Source organism: Watersipora subatra, chromosome 5 (genome assembly GCF_963576615.1).
Source record: "Watersipora subatra chromosome 5, tzWatSuba1.1, whole genome shotgun sequence".
NCBI lineage: Eukaryota > Metazoa > Bryozoa > Gymnolaemata > Cheilostomatida > Watersiporidae > Watersipora > Watersipora subatra.
Window position 1 is genome coordinate 29,855,386 of NC_088712.1, and position 20,202 is coordinate 29,875,587.

The following is a 20,202-nucleotide window of genomic DNA, read 5'->3' on the forward strand; positions in this document are numbered from 1 at the left end:
CTGAGAAAGTCAGAAAATGCGTTTATGTCAGTGGCCCCTAGAAAACACGTAAATGCGTTTATGGCAGCGTAAGGGTTATACAGTATTCGTTGTGAAGTTGGTTGTTACCTATCTATTTTCTTCTTCTTGGGATTCGAGTGTGAAAGTCACGGCGGGAGGGACCTAGACGTCATTGATAGTCTAAGAAACAAATGGCAGCAAGTGATCAAATTGAATTGTCAATCTCACCCACACATTTCAACCTGTGGTTTACAAATACGAACTATTCCCAAATTGAATTTTTTTTTTATTAGTGAACTGGACCTGAGGAATGTAATGTTTTTTCCACTGCATATATTTTCACACCACTATATTTTCGCACTCATCAGAGCCGCGAAATTAAGTTGCAGCGAAATTTTACTCTGTGTGCTACTCACGAAACTAAATACTAACGAAATATAAGTGTCCTAGGGTAGGTAACAATTCAAAACTACTGGAGTTGTCAGATTGAAAATTTTCAAATGGTTAAAAATTGTTTCACGAGGAAACTGTTCTTGATCTGTTAGAAAAGTTTTCTCCGTTGCCACCTTTTTAAAATGAGTAGATTTTGTCACTTTCATCGTTTTTGATGTTTTAGTACTATGCACATATGTTGCTATGGTGACATGAACTTAGCAAAGTATTATCTTTAACTTCCTCCAGAAATGGCAGTTACTTTATGCACTAATTGTCTTATTGCAGGCAGGGCGAGAAGCTCAATTGCCAATCTGTATAGGTGGAGATACAAAAGGCTTGGTGACCTTGAGCACGTCAACCAGATGGACCAGTACAAGACGGCCAATGCAGGCTTTCGATTTGACTACCAGCTCATCGACGTTCAAGACTTCAATGGGGTCGGGGAGAGTGCCCCCAACCCTTACTTCTACCAGGTTAGTTGTTCAGCTATGGCTGTGATTGGTGTATACTAGCTGCATTACTAGTTGATATCATCCATGTTGCTGACTCACAGGTGTTCATCCAATTGTTAGAACCTGGCTGAGGCAGAGTACTGCGTAGCCACCTTCATGTACATGCGACTCCTCGGCTATCCTGCTGAAAAGATCACCATCTTGACTACATATAATGGCCAGAAGCACCTCCTTCGTGATGTTGTAGCGCAGAGATGTGCGAATAATCCACTTATAGGTATGTCTCTTCATCTGGCTTTTCTTGTTTTAGTGGACTGAAGCCCCATCTTTTGATTACCACCAGTAAAACTTTATTGCAATAGCAGTTATCAGAAAGGAGTTGTCTACACTACCATGCACTTGTCTATGGCAGGTCTGTGAAAGCCATAGGGATTGTACTGCAATTCAACTAAATGGTTTTTAAGCCCAATCTATGTTCCATAACCTACTGGCCTCCCTCTGAACTATCAACGTTATTCAAATAATTTATCATTTAGAAAAAAACATAACTTTGCAAATGTGTTATGTGAGGAATCTATTATTTTGGTGTAGTTTAAACTGTATTTAAAATGGCTGAAAAGAGAATTAGATTTTTCATCATCTTTCACCGTTCATCATTCTGTGCATATCTTACTCATGTTCTACATAGAGTGTCTTTAGCTAGTATGTAGGCGATAGTAAGTAATATGGTCATACAATGGTTCTGGTCCTCACTGACCTTCTGAACTCAATGACCCGGATGTCACCGGACCGTTTTAAAAGTACTTTTGACTATTACTCAAATACACTTTGAAGAGTATTTATTAGTCATATATAATAAGTAACATAATAGTAAGAGGTACAAAATCCGAACCAACCACTGAGTCAATATACAAACTGGCTAAGTAAAATCCACTTACTTCATACAGTCAAACATGGATAACTCGTCCACGGATAGCTCGAACACATGGTTAATTCGAACATTTCCTTTGGTCCGTTCCCACGTAATGATAAATTGCTATAGATAACTCGAACTCAACACTGTTAATTCGAACTGTTTTTTGCCCAACGGCTACCGAAACGGTTGTTATCGCTTTAGAAAATCACTTTATTCAAAGCCATAGAGGTAAACTTCATTTTTTCGTAATTCATAAGCGTCGTTATTACCACCATCGGCAAAATATTTTTGTCAACGACTTTTCTAAAAGTTTGGTGAAATTTGATTTATACTGCGATACGATGAATAGCACGGGCTAGCCGGGTCACGCGTGCAAGGATTTTCGCCACGCACATACAAAACAAAAATCGCATGTTGTTTTTGTTTTGTATGTGCGTGGCGAAAATCCTTGAGTGCGTGGTCTAACCCAGCTAGCCCGTGATGAATAGTTTTCCGACGTTGATTCCGTGTTGAATCAACGTCGGAATGTTGAATGTTTAAATCGTCTTAAAAATTCTTGTAATTAAACGTATACGTTGTCTGAGCTACAAAAAAACTATTCATCGTCTGACCTAAACACAGAATACGTGTGTACATTCAATAAGTATCTATTAAAAAAGCGTGAGTGATATAGAATGTACCGTAAAACTTCGTAAAACTTCTAATTGAACTGCCTCGGAGTGTTGCTCTTAACGAATCCCAGGTAAAGTAAGGTAATCTGCATAAACTTCAAGAAAAAACGGCAAAAGAAAAAATGTCTTTTCTTTTGAGCATTTCAACAACGATCAAGTTTTGCCAATGTCAATCAGAAAAACGTCCTGGCAATAACATCACCTCAAACAACAAACCAACCTCAAGTGATAGAAAAATCTCTATACTTTTTCATGAAAACGTTTTAAACTTTACATTAGAAGCATTTAATTTGAAACAAGCCATTTGTGCTTTTGATTTATATTATAGTTTGTATATGTTCATGTATCTACTAATAAATAAGTAAATATATGGACTTGTGACAGTGCTCTGATAACTTGAACGCTCTGATAATTCGAACACTTTTGCTCGGTCCCTTGAAGTTCGAGTTATCCATGTTTGACTGTATATGATTGTATCAGTCACAAATCAACTTACTACATATGTTATTGTATCAGTCACTTACAAACCAACTTACTGCATATATGATTGTATCAGTCACTTACAAACCAACTTACTACATATATGATTGTATCAGTCACTTACAAACTAACTTACTACATATATGATTGTATCAGTCACTTACAAACCAACTTACTACATATATGGTTGTATCAGTCACTTACAAACCAACTTACTACATATACGTATGATTGTATCAGTCACTCACAAACCAACTTACTACATGTTATTGTATCAGTCACTTACAAACCAACTTACTACATATATGATTGTATCAGTCACTTACAAACCAACTTACTACATATATGATTGTATCAGTCACTCACAAACCAACTTACTGCATATATGATTGTATCAGTCACTCACAAACTAACTTACTACATATATGATTGTATCAGTCACTTACAAACCAACTTACTACATGTTATTGTATCAGTCACTTACAAACCAACTTACTACATGTTATTGTATCAGTCACTTACAAACCAACTTACTACATATATGATTGTATCAGTCACTTACAAACCAACTTACTACATATATGATTGTATCAGTCACTCACAAACCAACTTACTGCATATATGATTGTATCAGTCACTCACAAACTAACTTACTGCATATATGGTTGTATCAGTCACTTACAAACCAACTTACTACATGTTATTGTATCAGTCACTTACAAACCAACTTACTACATGTTATTGTATCAGTCACTTACAAACCAACTTACTACATGTTATTGTATCAGTCACTTACAAACCAACTTACTACATATATGATTGTATCAGTCACTTACAAACCAACTTACTACATATATGATTGTATCAGTCACTTACAAACCAACTTACTACATATATGATTGTATCAGTCACTCACAAACCAACTTACTACATATATGATTGTATCAGTCATTTACAAACCAACTTACTGCATATATGATTGTATCAGTCACTCACAAACTAACTTACTGCATATATGGTTGTATCAGTCACTTACAAACCAACTTACTACATATATGATCGTATCAGTCACTTACAAACCAACTTACTACATATATGATTGTATCAGTCACTCACAAACTAACTTACTGCATATATGGTTGTATCAGTCACTTACAAACCAACTTACTACATATATGATCGTATCAGTCACTTACAAACCAACTTACTACATATATGATTGTATCAGTCACTTACAAACCAACTTACTACATATATGATTGTATCAGTCACTTACAAACCAACTTACTACATATCTGATTGTATCAGTCACTTACAAACTAACTTACTGCATATATGATTGTATCAGTCACTTACAAACCAACTTACTACATATCTGATTGTATCAGTCACTCACAAACCAACTTACTACATGTTATTGTATCAGTCACTTACAAACCAACTTACTACATATATGATTGTATCAGTCACTTACAAACCAACTTACTACATATATGATTGTATCAGTCACTCACAAACCAACTTACTGCATATATGATTGTATCAGTCACTCACAAACTAACTTACTGCATATATGATTGTATCAGTCACTTACAAACCAACTTACTACATATCTGATTGTATCAGTCACTCACAAACCAACTTACTACATGTTATTGTATCAGTCACTTACAAACCAACTTACTACATATCTGATTGTATCAGTCACTCACAAACCAACTTACTACATGTTATTGTATCAGTCACTTACAAACCAACTTACTACATATATGATTGTATCAGTCACTTACAAACCAACTTACTACATATATGATCGTATCAGTCACTTACAAACCAACTTACTGCATATATGATCGTATCAGTCACTCACAAACTAACTTACTACATATATGATTGTATCAGTCACTTACAAACCAACTTACTACATATATGATTGTATCAGTCACTTACAAACCAACTTACTGCATATATGATTGTATCAGTCACTCACAAACCAACTTACTACATACAGTGAAACATGGATAACTCGCCCTCGGATATAGCGAACACATGGTTAACTCGACTGGATTTGCTTGGTCCGTTCCCACGCAATGATAAATGGCTCTATATAACTCGAACTCAACACTGTTAATTCGAACTGTTTTTTGCCCAACGGTTACCGAAACGGTTGCTATCGCTTTAGAAAATCACTTTATTTCAAGCCATAGAGGTAAACCTCAACTTTTCGTAATTCATAAGCGTCGTTACTACCTCCATCGGCAAAATATTTTTGTCAACGACTGTTCTAAAGGTTTGGTGAAATTTTATTTATACGTACTACTATACGATGAATAGCACGGGCTAGCCGGGTCACGGGCGCAAGGATTTTCGCCACGCACATACAAAACAAAAACAGCATGTTGTTTTTGTTTTGTATTTGCGTGGCGAAAATCCTTGAGTGCGTGACCCGGCTAGCCCGTGATGAATAGTTTTCCGACGTGGATTCCGAGTTGAATCAACGTCGGAATGTTGAATGTTTAGAACGTCTTAAAAATTGTAATTAAATGTATACGTTGTCTTAGCTAAAAAAACCATTCATCGTTTGACCTAAACACAGAATACGTGTGTACATTCAATAAGTATCCATTCAAAAAACGTTAGTGATATACAATGTACCGTTAAACCTCGTAAAACTTTTAATTGAACTGCCTCGGAGTGTTGCTCTTAACGAATGCCAGGTAAAGTAAGGTAATCTTTGGATAAACTTCAAGAAAAATCGGCAAAATTGATCGTGGGTAAAAAGCTCAAAAGAAAAAGATGTCTTTTCTTTTGAGCATTTCAGCAACGATCAAGTTTTGCCAATGTCAATCTAAAAAACGTCCTGGCAATAACATCACCTCAAACAACAAACCAATCTCAAGTGATAGAAAAATCTCTATACTTTTTGATAAAAAAATGTTTTAAACTTTACATTAGAAGCATTTAATTTGAAACAAGCCATTTGTGCTTTTGATTTATATTATAGTTTGTATATGTTCATGTATCTACTAATAAATAAGTAAATACATGGACTTGTGACAGTGCTCTGATAACTTGAACACTCTGATAATTCGAACACTTGCTCGATCCCTTGAAGTTTGAGTTATCCGAGTTTCACTGTATATGATTGTATCAGTCACTTACAAACCAACTTACTACATATATGATTGTATCAGTCAGTCACAAACCAACTTACTACATATATGATTGTATCAGTCACTTACAAATCAACTTACTACATATATGATTGTATCAGTCACTTACAAACCAACTTACTACATATATGATTGTATCAGTCACTTACAAACCAACTTACTACATATATGATTGTATCAGTCACTTACAAACCAACTTACTACATGTTATTGTATCAGTCACTTACAAACCAACTTACTACATGTTATTGTATCAGTCACTTACAAACCAACTTACTACATATATGATTGTATCAGTCATTTACAAACCAACTTACTACATATATGATTGTATCAGTCACTTACAAACCAACTTACTACATATATGATTGTATCAGTCACTTACAAACCAACTTACTACATATATGATTGTATCAGTCACTTACAAACCAACTTACTGCATATATGATTGTATCAGTCACTCACAAACCAACTTACTACATATATGATTGTATCAGTCACTTACAAACCAACTTACTACATATATGATCGTATCAGTCACTTACAAACCAACTTACTACATATATGGTTGTATCAGTCACTTACAAACCAACTTACTACATATACGTATGATTGTATCAGTCACTTACAAACCAACTAGATTTGATTCATTTGTCATTACAATAATAGAACAATTCCAGAAAAGAGTAAAATAGATTTGCCAAACTACATGTAGTGTACATAGTCACTCAAGCTATAAATGACGAAAGATTTGTATACAACTAATTACACCTAACATCAGATGACATCATTCACGCTTATCACTTTGTATGGAGGTCTTGAGATGAATATTAGGGTGTGCTTGTAAGTTATCAACTGTACTTTATAAGTCATCAACTGTACTTTGTAAGTTATCAACCGTACTTTATAAGTCAACGACTGTACTTTATAAGTCATCAACTGTACTTTATAAGTCATCAACTGTACTTTATAAGTCATCAACTGTACTTTATAAGTCATCAACTGTACTTATAAGTCATCATCTGTACTTTATAAGTCATCAACTGTACTTTATAAGTCATCAACTGTACTTTATAAGTCATCAACCGTATTTTATAAGTCATCACCCGTACTTTATAAGTCATCAACTGTACTTTATAAGTCATCAACCGTATTTTATAAGTCATCACCCGTACTTTATAAGTCATCAACTGTACTTTATAAGTCATCAACCGTACTTTATAAGTCATCAACTGTACTTATAAGTCATCAACTGTACTTTATAAGTCATCGACTGTACTTTATAAGTCATCAACTGTACTTTATAAGTCATCAACCGTACTTTATAAGTCATCAACTGTACTTATAAGTCATCAACTGTACTTTATAAGTCATCAACCGTATTTTATAAGTCATCAACTGTACTTATAAGTCATCAACTGTACTTTATAAGTCATCAACTGTACTTTATAAGTCATCAACTGTACTTTATAAGTCATCAACCGTACTTTATAAGTCATCAACTGTACTTATAAGTCATCAACTGTACTTTATAAGTCACCAACTGTACTTTATAAGTCATCAACCGTATTTTATAAGTCATCAACTGTACTTTATAAGTCATCAACCGTATTTTATAAGTCATCAACTGTACTTATAAGTCATCAACTGTACTTTATAAGTCATCAACTGTACTTTATAAGTCATCAACTGTACTTTATAAGTCATCAACCGTACTTTATAAGTCATCAACTGTACTTATAAGTCATCAACTGTACTTTATAAGTCACCAACTGTACTTTATAAGTCATCAACCGTATTTTATAAGTCATCAACTGTACTTTATAAGTCATCGACTGTACTTATAAGTCATCAACAGTACTTTATAAGTCATCAACTGTACTTTATAAGTCATCAACTGTACTTTATAAGTCACCAACTGTACTTTATTAGTCATCAACTGTACTTTTCGGTAATGACACCTATTGTTTTGATGATAAATTAATTAAATTAGTTAATTGTTGTAATGATAAATTATAAATTAATTGAATTAGTTCGCCATTAGCTGATACAATTAGGTAAATAGTAAGTTGTTTTAATTTAGCCAGTGGGTATATTGACTCCGTGGTCGATTCAAATTTTGCACCTCTTACTATTATACTATACTATTACTAGTTCCTCTTACTATCATGAAAGATGATGACTAATAAATACTCTTTAAAGTCAATTTGACAATTTATAGTCAGAAGTACTTTTAAAATGTTCCAGTGAAATTCGGGTCATTGAGTTCGAAAGATCATTGTGTGAGCTAGAACTCCCATACAGTAATCCCTCTTACTCTGCTGTATCACAGGTTTTTGGTTGCATACATTTAGATACATGTAGCAATACACCGTTAGACTTCTCACTAAGGCGTGATTGCCGGATACACAGTTTATTGATATGAAAGTCAGCGATATAAATAAAAACCCTTCTATGAATAGATTGAGACAGCTTTTTAACTAGCCAACGGAATTTGACCATTTTTCCTCCTTCGACTACAGAGAATCACCAATGAGCACTTTCCATCGTTTTGGCATCCTGATGTTGGTTGGCTCAAGAATAATTAAATATTGAATATCTAACATTAGATATGTGTTGTGCTTCACCGTTCAATTCTCGTCTATTTGTTACATATTTCATTATTGTATGTACAAATATTAATATACTGCACAAATATTGCGCATGTTCAAGGACATGTATATGTATTTACATACGTACTTACATATGTGTACTTACATGTATAGTAATTGCCAAAGTTTAGAAAGCAGTCTAACTGTTCTAAAGTGCTAAAATTATGTCTCATACTCGAAATAGCTAGTAGTACAAGTATGATACTTGACTACGGACCTGATGAAGTCATGTCAAAGCCTTAAAACAGCTTCAAGTGTCTTCATCAACATTTGAGCAGTACCTGAGGAAGGTATTTCTTTTTTTACATAGGGTAGATAGACATCTGCTGTTGTTTACTGCAAAGTTTACCATTGCATGATTCGTAGGTCAGCCAAGCAAGATCACGACAGTGGACAGGTTCCAAGGTCAACAAAATGACTATATACTCCTGTCCCTTGTTAGGACTAAAACAGTTGGACATCTGCGAGATGTGCGCCGCCTTGTCGTGAGTCTTTCTCATTGTCTTTAGTTGGTACAGTCTCCTTCCTGGCCGTGTTACGTGTGTCTAACTCAGTCGCTCTCATGGTTTTTCTGATCCATTGATTGCAGCTCTATTGCCATTTCTTTTTTTTTTGTATCATTTGTTTCACTTGTCATTTGACACAAGGCAAACCAATCAAAATGAAAAAATACAATCAAGCCTCAAAATATGATTCTGTCAGCACAATTTTATAAACATAAATATGAGCATATGTTTGTTTTGACAGGCTAAATCATCTCCAACTTCGTACATTCACAATTTTTTTAAACATTGAATTTTTTAGTTTAAAGTGATAAGTTGAAAAAAACTTGAAAGCAAACTTGGAAATAATTGAAAATATTTGAATACAGTCATACCTCCACATACGGGTACCCTAGCATACTAGAAGTTTGAGATGTGAGCTAAATTTCGAGGAAGTTTTCTCCTTGAGATACAAGACAAACTTGAGATACAAGACAAATTTGGGATACAAGACAAATTTGAGATACAAGACAAATTTGAGATACAAGACAAATTTGAGATACAAGACAAATTTGAGATACAAGACAAATTTGAGATACAAGAAAAACTTGACATACGAGACAAATTTGAGATACAAGACAAGTTTGAGATACGAGACAAATTTGAGATATGAGCTGGTTCTTTGATGCGACCGCTTTTGAGAACAGCATCACCCGGTCTTTCTTGTCAGATCAGTTTGTAAAAGTTTCAAAAAGTGAAGGTTAAAGCGAGTCTGAATACGAGGCAAAAGGCGACAAACTGGGCGATAATAATAAAAAATTAAAACGAAGGCAAATTTAGAATTAAGTTTAGTGCAAGATTAAAACTTATCTTTAGGCGTGTGTGAAATAGATTAAATTTATTTAAGTTAAATTTAAGGTTTGTGCTATGTTAGCCTCACAAAAGCGCAGTGTCCCTAATGTGTTGCCATCAAGTCTCTCTCTCACCGCCAGTAGCCGCTACATCTGTCGCGAAGCTAAAAACCCCATACACTACTGTACACAGTAATATTATATTTTATTGCTGGTCGTAACCACCAAATAGGTAGTTGTTACTTTGTGAACGTAGGTAGTGAATTACAACAATTAAATCATGTTTTTCATCATAATATCTTGTTTTTATGTGGTTTATTCCATGGATGGGAACGGATTAATCTAAGGAATTAATAAAGGAACTATTTGATATGTGAGAGAATAGACACACGAGTATTCTTGTATATGAAAAGGTAATTTAAACAACATTCAGAGTAAGTTAGGCTATATTATGTTACGGACTTCTACTGTTCACTCTCCTACTGCACATGTGTATTCTGTTCACATGTCTCTAAGGAATAATTTAACTGGCTTCATTGGTTACCATTTTATACATTTCGTTGTTAAATAATAATTTAAGTTTTTAGCTTTAGTTTCATATATATGTTACATAATGTTTTATTACTTTGTTTCATATATATATGTTACATAACGTTTTATTACTTTGTTTCATATATATGTTACATAATGTTTTATTACTTTGCATAATTACTTGAAAATTCATCATTGTACAGTACAGCTACATACTGTATACAGTATGTATACAGTATGTAGCTGTACTGTACAATGATGAATTTGTAATGTAATGTACAATGACTACATACTGTATACAGTATGTATACATACTGTGTACATACTGTTTCACATACTGTAGCTGCTAAAGGAATGTTTCTAACTGACTGATTTGTAAGAGGTTCCAGTTTAAAGGTGTCCTGATTCATTTCAGATTTTCAGCAATCAAAAAGTGGCCTTCTCTGTCATTTCAATGCACATTTTTTGCCGCCTTTTTGATGTGACAACACAAAACATTACAACTGTCACTATAAACTGTCACCATAAATTGTTACTATGATTGGAGCAGGTTTGGCGTTCTTATTTTTTTTACAGCTCATCAATTTATCATTTTCCAGTCAGTTATCAGACAAGAACAAGACAACTCCAACGTATAGTTTTAGATTTTAAATTTCTTTAATATTTTTAGCGAACTATTCATGCCAATTTGCACCAATTACCATAATTAATTAGGAAATAGTTGGAAGAGCTATGCGTTTCATGTATGTTTTATCAAAAACCAGTTTTCATGCAGAATTCAGGTTCCATGAAATCTACTGTGCCATTTTAATAACGTCAGAAAAAGAAAGAAATGGAGAATAGCGTACCCAGAAAAGCTGCATTTCATGCTACCAGTTCTTAATGATACTCGCAGCATAAATATTTTAGACTATTTCTATATTAACTTGGTTCATTCTACCCTCGCGTGAACATGTTTTACAGGTTGCCATGTCCCGAGCCCGCCTCGGCCTTTATGTGTTTGGAAGAGTTTCTCTTTTTCAAAACTGCGTTGAGCTGACTCCAACTTTCAGCCAACTTACAGAACGCCCACTGAAACTTCACCTTCTCCCCACAGAAGTCTACCCTACACAGCGGCCTGTGAGTTCTATTTAGTTCTATTTATTAATGTTCACTTTCTTTTTTCAACCGCATTTGCTATGCTTCCAATTTGTTTCTTTGTGCATTCTTATAGGCAGTAGAGGTTATTATCAGGTTGGAAGTTGAGCTGACGCCGATTGTGGGTTTTTAACTTGTTCTATTGCAATTTAAGCAATACAAGATTTATTGCATTCTTCAATACAAAACCTACTATGTAATGATTAAATGACTGTTGCCCGATTCTAGAATAACTACCTCACAGACAATTGCTACCCCTACTGACAAGGCAACTGCCCTCGTAGGACAATTGCTCCCTCTTAAATAATAAGTCTATTGTATGACAAAAAATAGTTCTGCTGCTTGAAATCAAAGAACATTTTTATTTGTCTGTTCAAAGTGCAATAATTATATATATATATAATTATTATATATATATGTGTGTGTGTGTACATATATATTATATATCTGTATGTATCTATATATATTTGTATATGTATATATGTGTTTCAGAGTTTGTTCGTTTGTGTGTCCAGTTATAGCAATAAAAGTTTTAGGAACAAAAACTGTGGATAGTTTTTGAACTTGGAACCTACAGGCCTGCAAACAGGCATGCTAAACCATTCGGCCATGCGGCTGCATTGCTATACAATGGAATAACTGTGTACATCATACTTATTACAACTGCCAATTTTAAGAGCCGGTTGGTTAAAATACTCACACTTCGTCTAGCATGCTTAAAGATCATGATGCAATCTTTTTCTTAATGTTGACTTAAGTTATAATAGTGGCTCTTATGGTAAGATTAACTAGCTTAAGTTACTCAAATTCGTTGAGTAAAGAGTTTTAGCAACAATTATAGAATAAATTTTCGATCGCGGGGGCCAGTTGGACACGTAGTCTGTGGTCTAGCACGCTTGTCTACATACCTAGAGGTTCCAAATTCAAATCCAGAGCAAACCGGATTTTTCATTCCTAAAACTTAATCGCTATAACAGGACGCACGAATGACAAACGACCTACAGACCAACAAACAAACACTTTTGTGAAGTTCGAGTTATCCATGTTTGACTGTATATACATTATATATATATAATGTATATAGATAGTCGATACACTGGTATGCGAACACGCAAAAATGACCTTTCATGGAGTTCGTCGAAGGTGGACGTGGTAAAATGAAGCTTATTTATGAAGGTTACATTTATTAGGTTTAGGCTAGTTAACATTTTTATTACATTGAAAGAATGTTTTAGTATGTATTTAATTTATTAAATAAAACTTTGGCCTTTTTGAAGTTCAATGATTATCCAGGGGCAGTTGCTTCACAGGGGATAATTGTCCAAGGGGTAATCTCACCAGGGGCACTGGTCCAGATATCCTGTTGCCAATCACACTACGTCATTGTTATTGCTGTATCTCTGCTACTATTAAATGTTATTCATACAGAAGCTTCCACCGTCAGATGGGCACCACTTGTATACCTCATTCATTCCTTTATAGACTGAGACATACATAACCTTTGTGTGTTTGTTATAGAGACGTACCTGCTTATTTCTCACATTCTTCTCCAACTCTAACAACATCATTCTATGTTATGATATTGTACCGTTCTAGTTGGAGCATGTGCCAGCTAAGGGAGAGGCAATGGTGGTCACAGATATGCAGGCGATGACCTTCTTTGTCTATGATATGTACAACAGCCAGGTGCAGCTGATGTCAGAGTCGCAGGCGGTCTGTATTTTAAATTAAATAAATTACCTTTTCCTTACGCAGATACTGTATTTGTTTAGCATATATATTATAGTAGTTAACAATAGTTTATAATATATGATAGTAGTTAATAGTATATATATTATAGTCTAATAGAAGCTTATATATACATGTATATATGTTATATTAGTTAATAATATGTCTATTATAGTAGCGTATATTATCTATGGTAGCTTATTGTATCCCGATTGCCTCTATTATGCAGTTTACTTTTTGTATCACCAAGGCCTCATCTCACGTAGTCTGTCTCTAAGATAATGGCGATATGACAATAAAATTGTATTACTGATTATTGCTTTATATAGTTTCTTACATATAATCTAGTTTTTTACAGTTTTATATAATATAGTTTTATATAATGCATTTATTTTCTGAACAAGTGTTGGGTTCTGAACAAATTGAACGAAACATAATATATACTCAAGAATATCTGTTCTAACATCTGATGGTTAATGGTATGATGGAAACAAATATTTGAGCTGATTAACATGATGTGTTGAGGTTCAGCTGTAGTTATTATAAGAGCTGAGGAAAAATCTTCCTTATCACTATTGTTGCTCGTTTGAATATTAAATCCTGTCAGGACCACTACTACTACATAAAATCGAAATGCAGTAGACGCTCCTATAACGCAACGCATACCTCTAATAGCGTAAATTTCACATAACAAAGAATTTTATGTTAAAGGTTGACTTGCAACAAAATTCACATTACAGTTAGTTGATAGCAAAAGATTCACCATGTCTTACTCTGCGGTGTTGTAGGTGCAAAATATGTGGGAATGTGATTACAAGCTCTTAAAAGCTAAAAAACGAAAAGCCATCGTAGATTGGAATCAGTTTATTTCTCTGACGTTGTCATTACATTTGGCTATTGTTTTGTCATGTGATGTTCTCACGTGAATTGAAAGGCCAATAAAAGGCTCGATATAAAACCTATCCAAACCGTAGTTTGGATTCTCTTTCCAGAACGGCTCAAATGTGACGTAGTTGTGGTAGATGGTTTCTGTTTACACTTTTATGCAACCTTATTCGTCGAAATATTTTCACAAATATACTTCACGCATTCAATAAAACCATGTCTATTATTTTTACGCGTCTGTTTTATCGTCATTGTAATGCTGTCACTTTTAGCACTGATATCTTATAACTTACCGTGAAAATTCATTTTAATTTTTTAACCTTATCTCGAAGGAGTACATATCATTGTCTGATAATCATGACGAGCCTATTGGTCACCTGTGATAATCGAAAAGCGCTGCAAAAATTATTTGCGAAGTATTGGGTCACATGATCAGATTACGACTTGCCGATTAGACCAGGCCGAAACAAAACTGTAAAGTAGCGAGCATCTATATTAGATACGGAGTCTTCGGTAAAACCCGAAGTGTTTGTCATAAACTAGTGCTACGATAAGTTTTATATTGAGCTTTTTATTGCCCTTTCAATTCACGTGAGAACATCACGTGACAAGACAATAACTAAATTGTAATGACTATGTCAGATAAGTAAACAGATTCCAATCTACGGCGGCTTTTCGTTTTTGAGCTTTTAAGAGCTTGTAATCACATTTCTACATATTTTGCACCTACAACACAATAGAGTAAGACTTGGTGAATCTTTTGATATCAAATAACTGTAATGTGAATTTTGTTGCAAGTCAACTTTTAAGTTTTTGCTTCGTACCACATAAAAAGTTCCGTATGACGTAAAGTGTCAAGTCGATGCAAGTCCTCGAATTCGATTTGAGCATTGCGAATTTCGTGGTTAACCATAAAAATATTGCTTTCTTTATTGCCACACTTGGGAGAAAAAATGACATATAGGGATATCTCTATTATATATGCTAGTACCCTGGTAGTCTAGTATAGGGATATCTCTATTATATGTGCTAGTACTCTGGTAGTCTAGTATAGGGATATCTCTATTATATATGCTAGTACTCTGGTAGTCTAGTATAGGGATATCTCTGTTATATGTGCTAGTACTCTGGTAGTGTAGTATAGGGATATCTATATTATATATGCTAGTACTCTGGTAGTCTAGTATAGGGGTATCTCTATTATATATACTAGTACTCTGGTAGTCTAGTATAGGTATCTATATTATATATGCTAGTACCCACGCAGTCTATTTCACTGGAAGATCATCAGGTGTGTCGATAAAGCGCAGAAAATAAGTAGCTGCGCAACTCCGGGCGATCAATTGGTGAAGTGGTAGAATGTCCGGGTACCAATCTGAATGTCACGAGTTTAAGTATCGTCGAAAGCTATCTTTTATCCTAACCTTGAATCCTGGCGACAGGTAGATAAATGGATAGACATGGCACATATTATAGTAAAGATATATTTTGGTTTTACTTTATTCTAGGCATATAAAACATTTTTTATTTGCAGAATAGATCGTGCAGTCTAGGAAAAAATTAATGTAAATTGACATTGAACTGTGTGCTCCCTTTAATTTATTATAAAACTACTGCAATCCTATTATACCAAGTGAATGTGATAAGAAGTAAAAGTGATAAGAAAAAGGAGAAAAGTTGTCGATACAAACCAGTAATACCACAGCTACTGTACAACCATTAAACTAGAAAGTTAAGTCTTGTATTTTTCCTTTTTGAATGACCACATGCTTTGGAAAGATCTTGGAACAGATTCGGCAATTCATGTGTATTTTACTGTTAGTATAATGTGAAATCTCTATAACGTAAACGTTCTCGGAACGAATTGAATTATTTACCTTGTAGAAGCATCTACTGTACCAGCTTTCTGTTGGTGATGTAATAGGCTTTCTAGTCAAACAAACAGCTCAATGGCATGGAATTATGCGAATTTGTACGTAAAACTCACCAGGTTGTTAAGATTCAGTTGCATTGAGTTGAACTAGTATATGACTAACAAGAAAGCTCAATAAAATAACAGATTCAATACTGAAAACTAAACTTGGTCAATTTTTTAATTAAGCTCAGAAATGCTAAAAGGTCTAAGAATGTATTCTATTATTTCCACAAAGGGATATAAGTAACTCTGCTAGTACAAAGCGAGTTAGTTTTGTATGCATTACGCAATGTAGGAACACACAAATCTAAGTTTTCATTTGGTAACTTTTCAAGCATTTCAAGTGAACACTATTGAGGTATATACAAAGGCCACTTATTTATCCGGTCAGCATGGACCACCACCAACATTGAGAAGTCAGAAACCACAAAGTAATTATCAACCGGAAATTTTTTGCTTATGATCAATAATGAGACTCGATGATTAATTTTGCTTGAGATCAATCATAGTTTCGCATCTTACGAGCTAGTTTGTGTATAAATGAATATATTTTATTCACCAGTTTAGACTGACTTGCGTGTTAATCTTTCCAACAGTAACTAACTGCTGCGAGATCTCGCCCATAAAATTATTCTTTTGAATAACCCTTGTCATGTAGCCTTTGATATATGAAAAACTAGTTCAGCAATGTTGGTTTTCTAAATCTAGTTGTTATCTAAGAGACACCGGCTAACGGGTCAGTTTCATTGGCTGGAACCATTGTCAAATTTATGACTCTGGCTTTTCTTTGTGTCACCCACCATAGGATGCAGTCATTAAAAAATTTCTGATGCACTGACGTCATTATAATAATGATAGATCACTGTGGGCATCTTATTTTTGTCAAGTGCATTCTCCATATATTTTTATAGCATTTATAACTGCTACAACAGATACATTTTCTATTCTCAACCGTACTAAATATTTGCTGATATTCTACAAGTAAATGTTGGCGGCGCCTACCGAGTATCTGCTGCTAAGAGGTCCACTTGTTTACTTACCACCGCATTAGACACCATGGAATCAATATCCTGAAGCCTGTATTTTACATTCATACAATTGTCGCTGCATGTTGTTTTCACGTTCATTGTTTTGTGTTAGTTGTTCTTTGTTAAACCGTTTCCTTTATGCATGTAGTTTACTAGGAGATGCATATTCATTATAGGCAATGCCCGAGCCACCCTCTTCAAACAATGAAGAGAAAAAAGACGAAATTATCAAGGAAGACTCAACTAAAATTACTAAAGACATTGAATATGAGATTTTAGATGAAACTGTAGCAAAGGAGACGAGACAAGAGGAGACGAAGCCTGAAAAGTCACCTGCTTAGCATGTTATAAGTGCATTTGTTTGTAAATATTCCATAGCTGGTTGGTTTTATCTTTGTACAGCTTTTATAAATGATTATATATACATATATACATTTTAACACCATAGTGGCATACGAGTATATATCACAGAACATTCTGGACGCTCTGAAACCATGGATATACACATACAAGCAAAGCTTCTTGTTACTACAATTCCTCTGTTATGCTATTATTAACACATTCAGACTAGTTTTTATTGGCTACTTGGTCTTGGCGCTTGGTAGCCATTTTGGATTTGCTCCTCTCCAGTTTGTGAAGTCTAATTCATTACTGCTGGAACATGAAGTGAAAAGCATTATAAATGGTAAGATTAAAACTTATTACTTAACATAATTGTGTTCAGGCGTGTCTGTTTTTTAATTGCAGCCATCTTTTGTTTTTTCATACTGTGAACAACGTGAATTTTGAAGAGAAAGATTTTGATGTTACACATGTGTGTCATGATGGACATTTAGTGTCATTTATTATTTACCACGATGAAATCTGTTTGGCTCAGTTACCTAGATGTTTGTATGTTAAGCTTCTAGATCTCTATTTAATCACTTAGTTTGATTGAGATATTTTTCTACCTGGCTGGTCAAAAAACAGTCTACTCTAATCGCACTCTAAAACCTGAATTTATCAAAATTCAGGTTTTTTATGACAGATTTTGCTGCTAATACTGCTGAAGTAAAAATGCATTCAGACATATTTATATCTCAATCAGGTAATTCCACATGCATTTGTTTATTCTTGTAGATCCAATACTGTTAAATGGGTACAGCTCACCTTCTAGATCTCTATTTAATCACTTAGTTTGATTGAGATATTTTTCTACCTGGCTGGTCAAAAAACAGTCTACTCTAATCGCACTCTAAAACCTGAATTTATCAAAATGCAGGTTTTTTATGACAGATTTTGCTGCTAATACTGCTGAAGTAAAAATGCATTCAGACATATTTATATCTCAATCAGGTAATTCCACATGCATTTGTTTATTCTTGTAGATCCAATACTGTTAAATGGGTACAACTGGATAATTATGGCTATATTCAAGAAACGTGTTAGAGTGGAAAGTATACTCGATATGATTGATGCTGATGACAGCGATTTAAAGACCTTTGAGAACGAAAGCGATTTAGATAAAGACTGAACTCCTAATTCACAGGTGAACACAAGCCAACAAGTTATTACTATAAAATAAATGTACATATTTCTCAGTTTATTTTTTGCATCCGACACTTGGTAGGCTGCACATTCTGTAATATTTCATATAAAAAGATATACTTATCATATATATTGAAATTGTAGAACGGTGTTCAATACAATAGTGAGAGTGACAGCAGCAGCAATGATGAACCTCTGGCACATTTAGTTCCACAGGCTGCTTGTACACCCAGAAATAACCAACTTATCACCGGAGAAAGAAGAAATCTTGTCCACCTTCATCAGACTTGGAAGGTTCATCACCGCAGCCTGATGAAAGATCTGACATGATAAGCAACCTCACAGAACGTACCAACTCGTAGTGTTCAGAAAACAGGGAAGAGTGCCAATACTACAGTGAAAGAACTTGAACAGACTGTTTTTCGAATGGGACTAGTAAAAATGGTCAGTGTGCGTCAATACTGAGAAGCTACAAGTTTATATGCACCAGTCAGTGGTGCCATGCCGAGGGATAGGTTTGAACCACTCTGTACCATGATCCACTTCATAAATAATGCATCTATGTAGGATGAAGCAAAGCGGGAAAACAAATTGGAAAATTCAGCCTTTCCTAAACACTGAGGCTACAATGTCTAGCAATTGTCCCAGAAGAACATTCATCAGTTGACAGGATGTGTCAGTATAGAGGACTTGAAGTTCAATATGATTGTATTATAAAAAGCAAGCTCACCTTTGGAGGTTCAAAATATGGGCGAGGGCTAACAATAGTGGACTACCGTGTGATTTTGGTGTTTGTCAATGTGGTGACGGAACTCGGACGGAATTATGTCAGATAGGTGATGTCATTGCAAAGCTTACGCCAACTTTACCAAAACATCAAAGTTATAAGGTGACAAGCTGACAATTTTTTCACTAGTGAAGTAAACCTTACTAAAAACTTACAAATGATGGAATACACTACACTGGTACTTTCATGCAGAACAGGCTTCCAAAAATCGACATGGCCGATGTGTCAGAACTAAGAAAGAATGGTCATGGTTCATATGATTACCAAGTAGAGGAAAAGAGTAATATTGCTGCAGTTAGTGCTATAAACTACAGGTTTCACTTGAAATCAAATAGGTGATACATCTACTGGTTTTGGCACATGCAGTTTATTGGTCTTGTAAATGCATGGCTGATGCACAGAAGAGACTTAACTTTTGAAACTAATGCACAAACTTTGAAACTACCCAAAAACGTGTTGTTGCCCGCAGCGTAACTCTCAGTCCTATGTAGCCTCAGCTTTGGTCATTGTAAACACTAGAAAAAAGTCTTCCTGCCTTGTCTCCACTGCTATT

At 34.6% G+C, this 20,202-nt stretch overlaps 1 protein-coding gene across 2 annotated transcripts in view; it reads left to right on the plus strand.

Moving 5' to 3' along the window:
- Nucleotides 1-19,103, plus strand: part of LOC137396981 (RNA helicase aquarius-like) — a 58,653-nt gene extending 39,550 nt beyond the window's left edge. The window contains exons 23-30 of one of the 2 annotated variants that reach the window (XR_010978686.1): nucleotides 721-908; nucleotides 1,008-1,164; nucleotides 9,145-9,263; nucleotides 11,606-11,761; nucleotides 13,376-13,492; nucleotides 17,512-18,020; nucleotides 18,703-18,863; nucleotides 19,007-19,103. Coding sequence is in view for 1 of the 2 variants with exons in the window: in XM_068083262.1 (XP_067939363.1) it covers nucleotides 721-908; nucleotides 1,008-1,164; nucleotides 9,145-9,263; nucleotides 11,606-11,761; nucleotides 13,376-13,492; nucleotides 17,512-17,676 (902 nt within the window). In the remaining variant the exon portion in view is untranslated. Of the gene's footprint in view, nucleotides 1-720; nucleotides 909-1,007; nucleotides 1,165-9,144; nucleotides 9,264-11,605; nucleotides 11,762-13,375; nucleotides 13,493-17,511; nucleotides 18,203-18,702; nucleotides 18,864-19,006 lie in introns of those variants that run through there. The other variant, XM_068083262.1, reaches the window with a different exon arrangement.
- The last annotated feature ends 1,099 nt before the right edge of the window (nucleotides 19,104-20,202 follow it).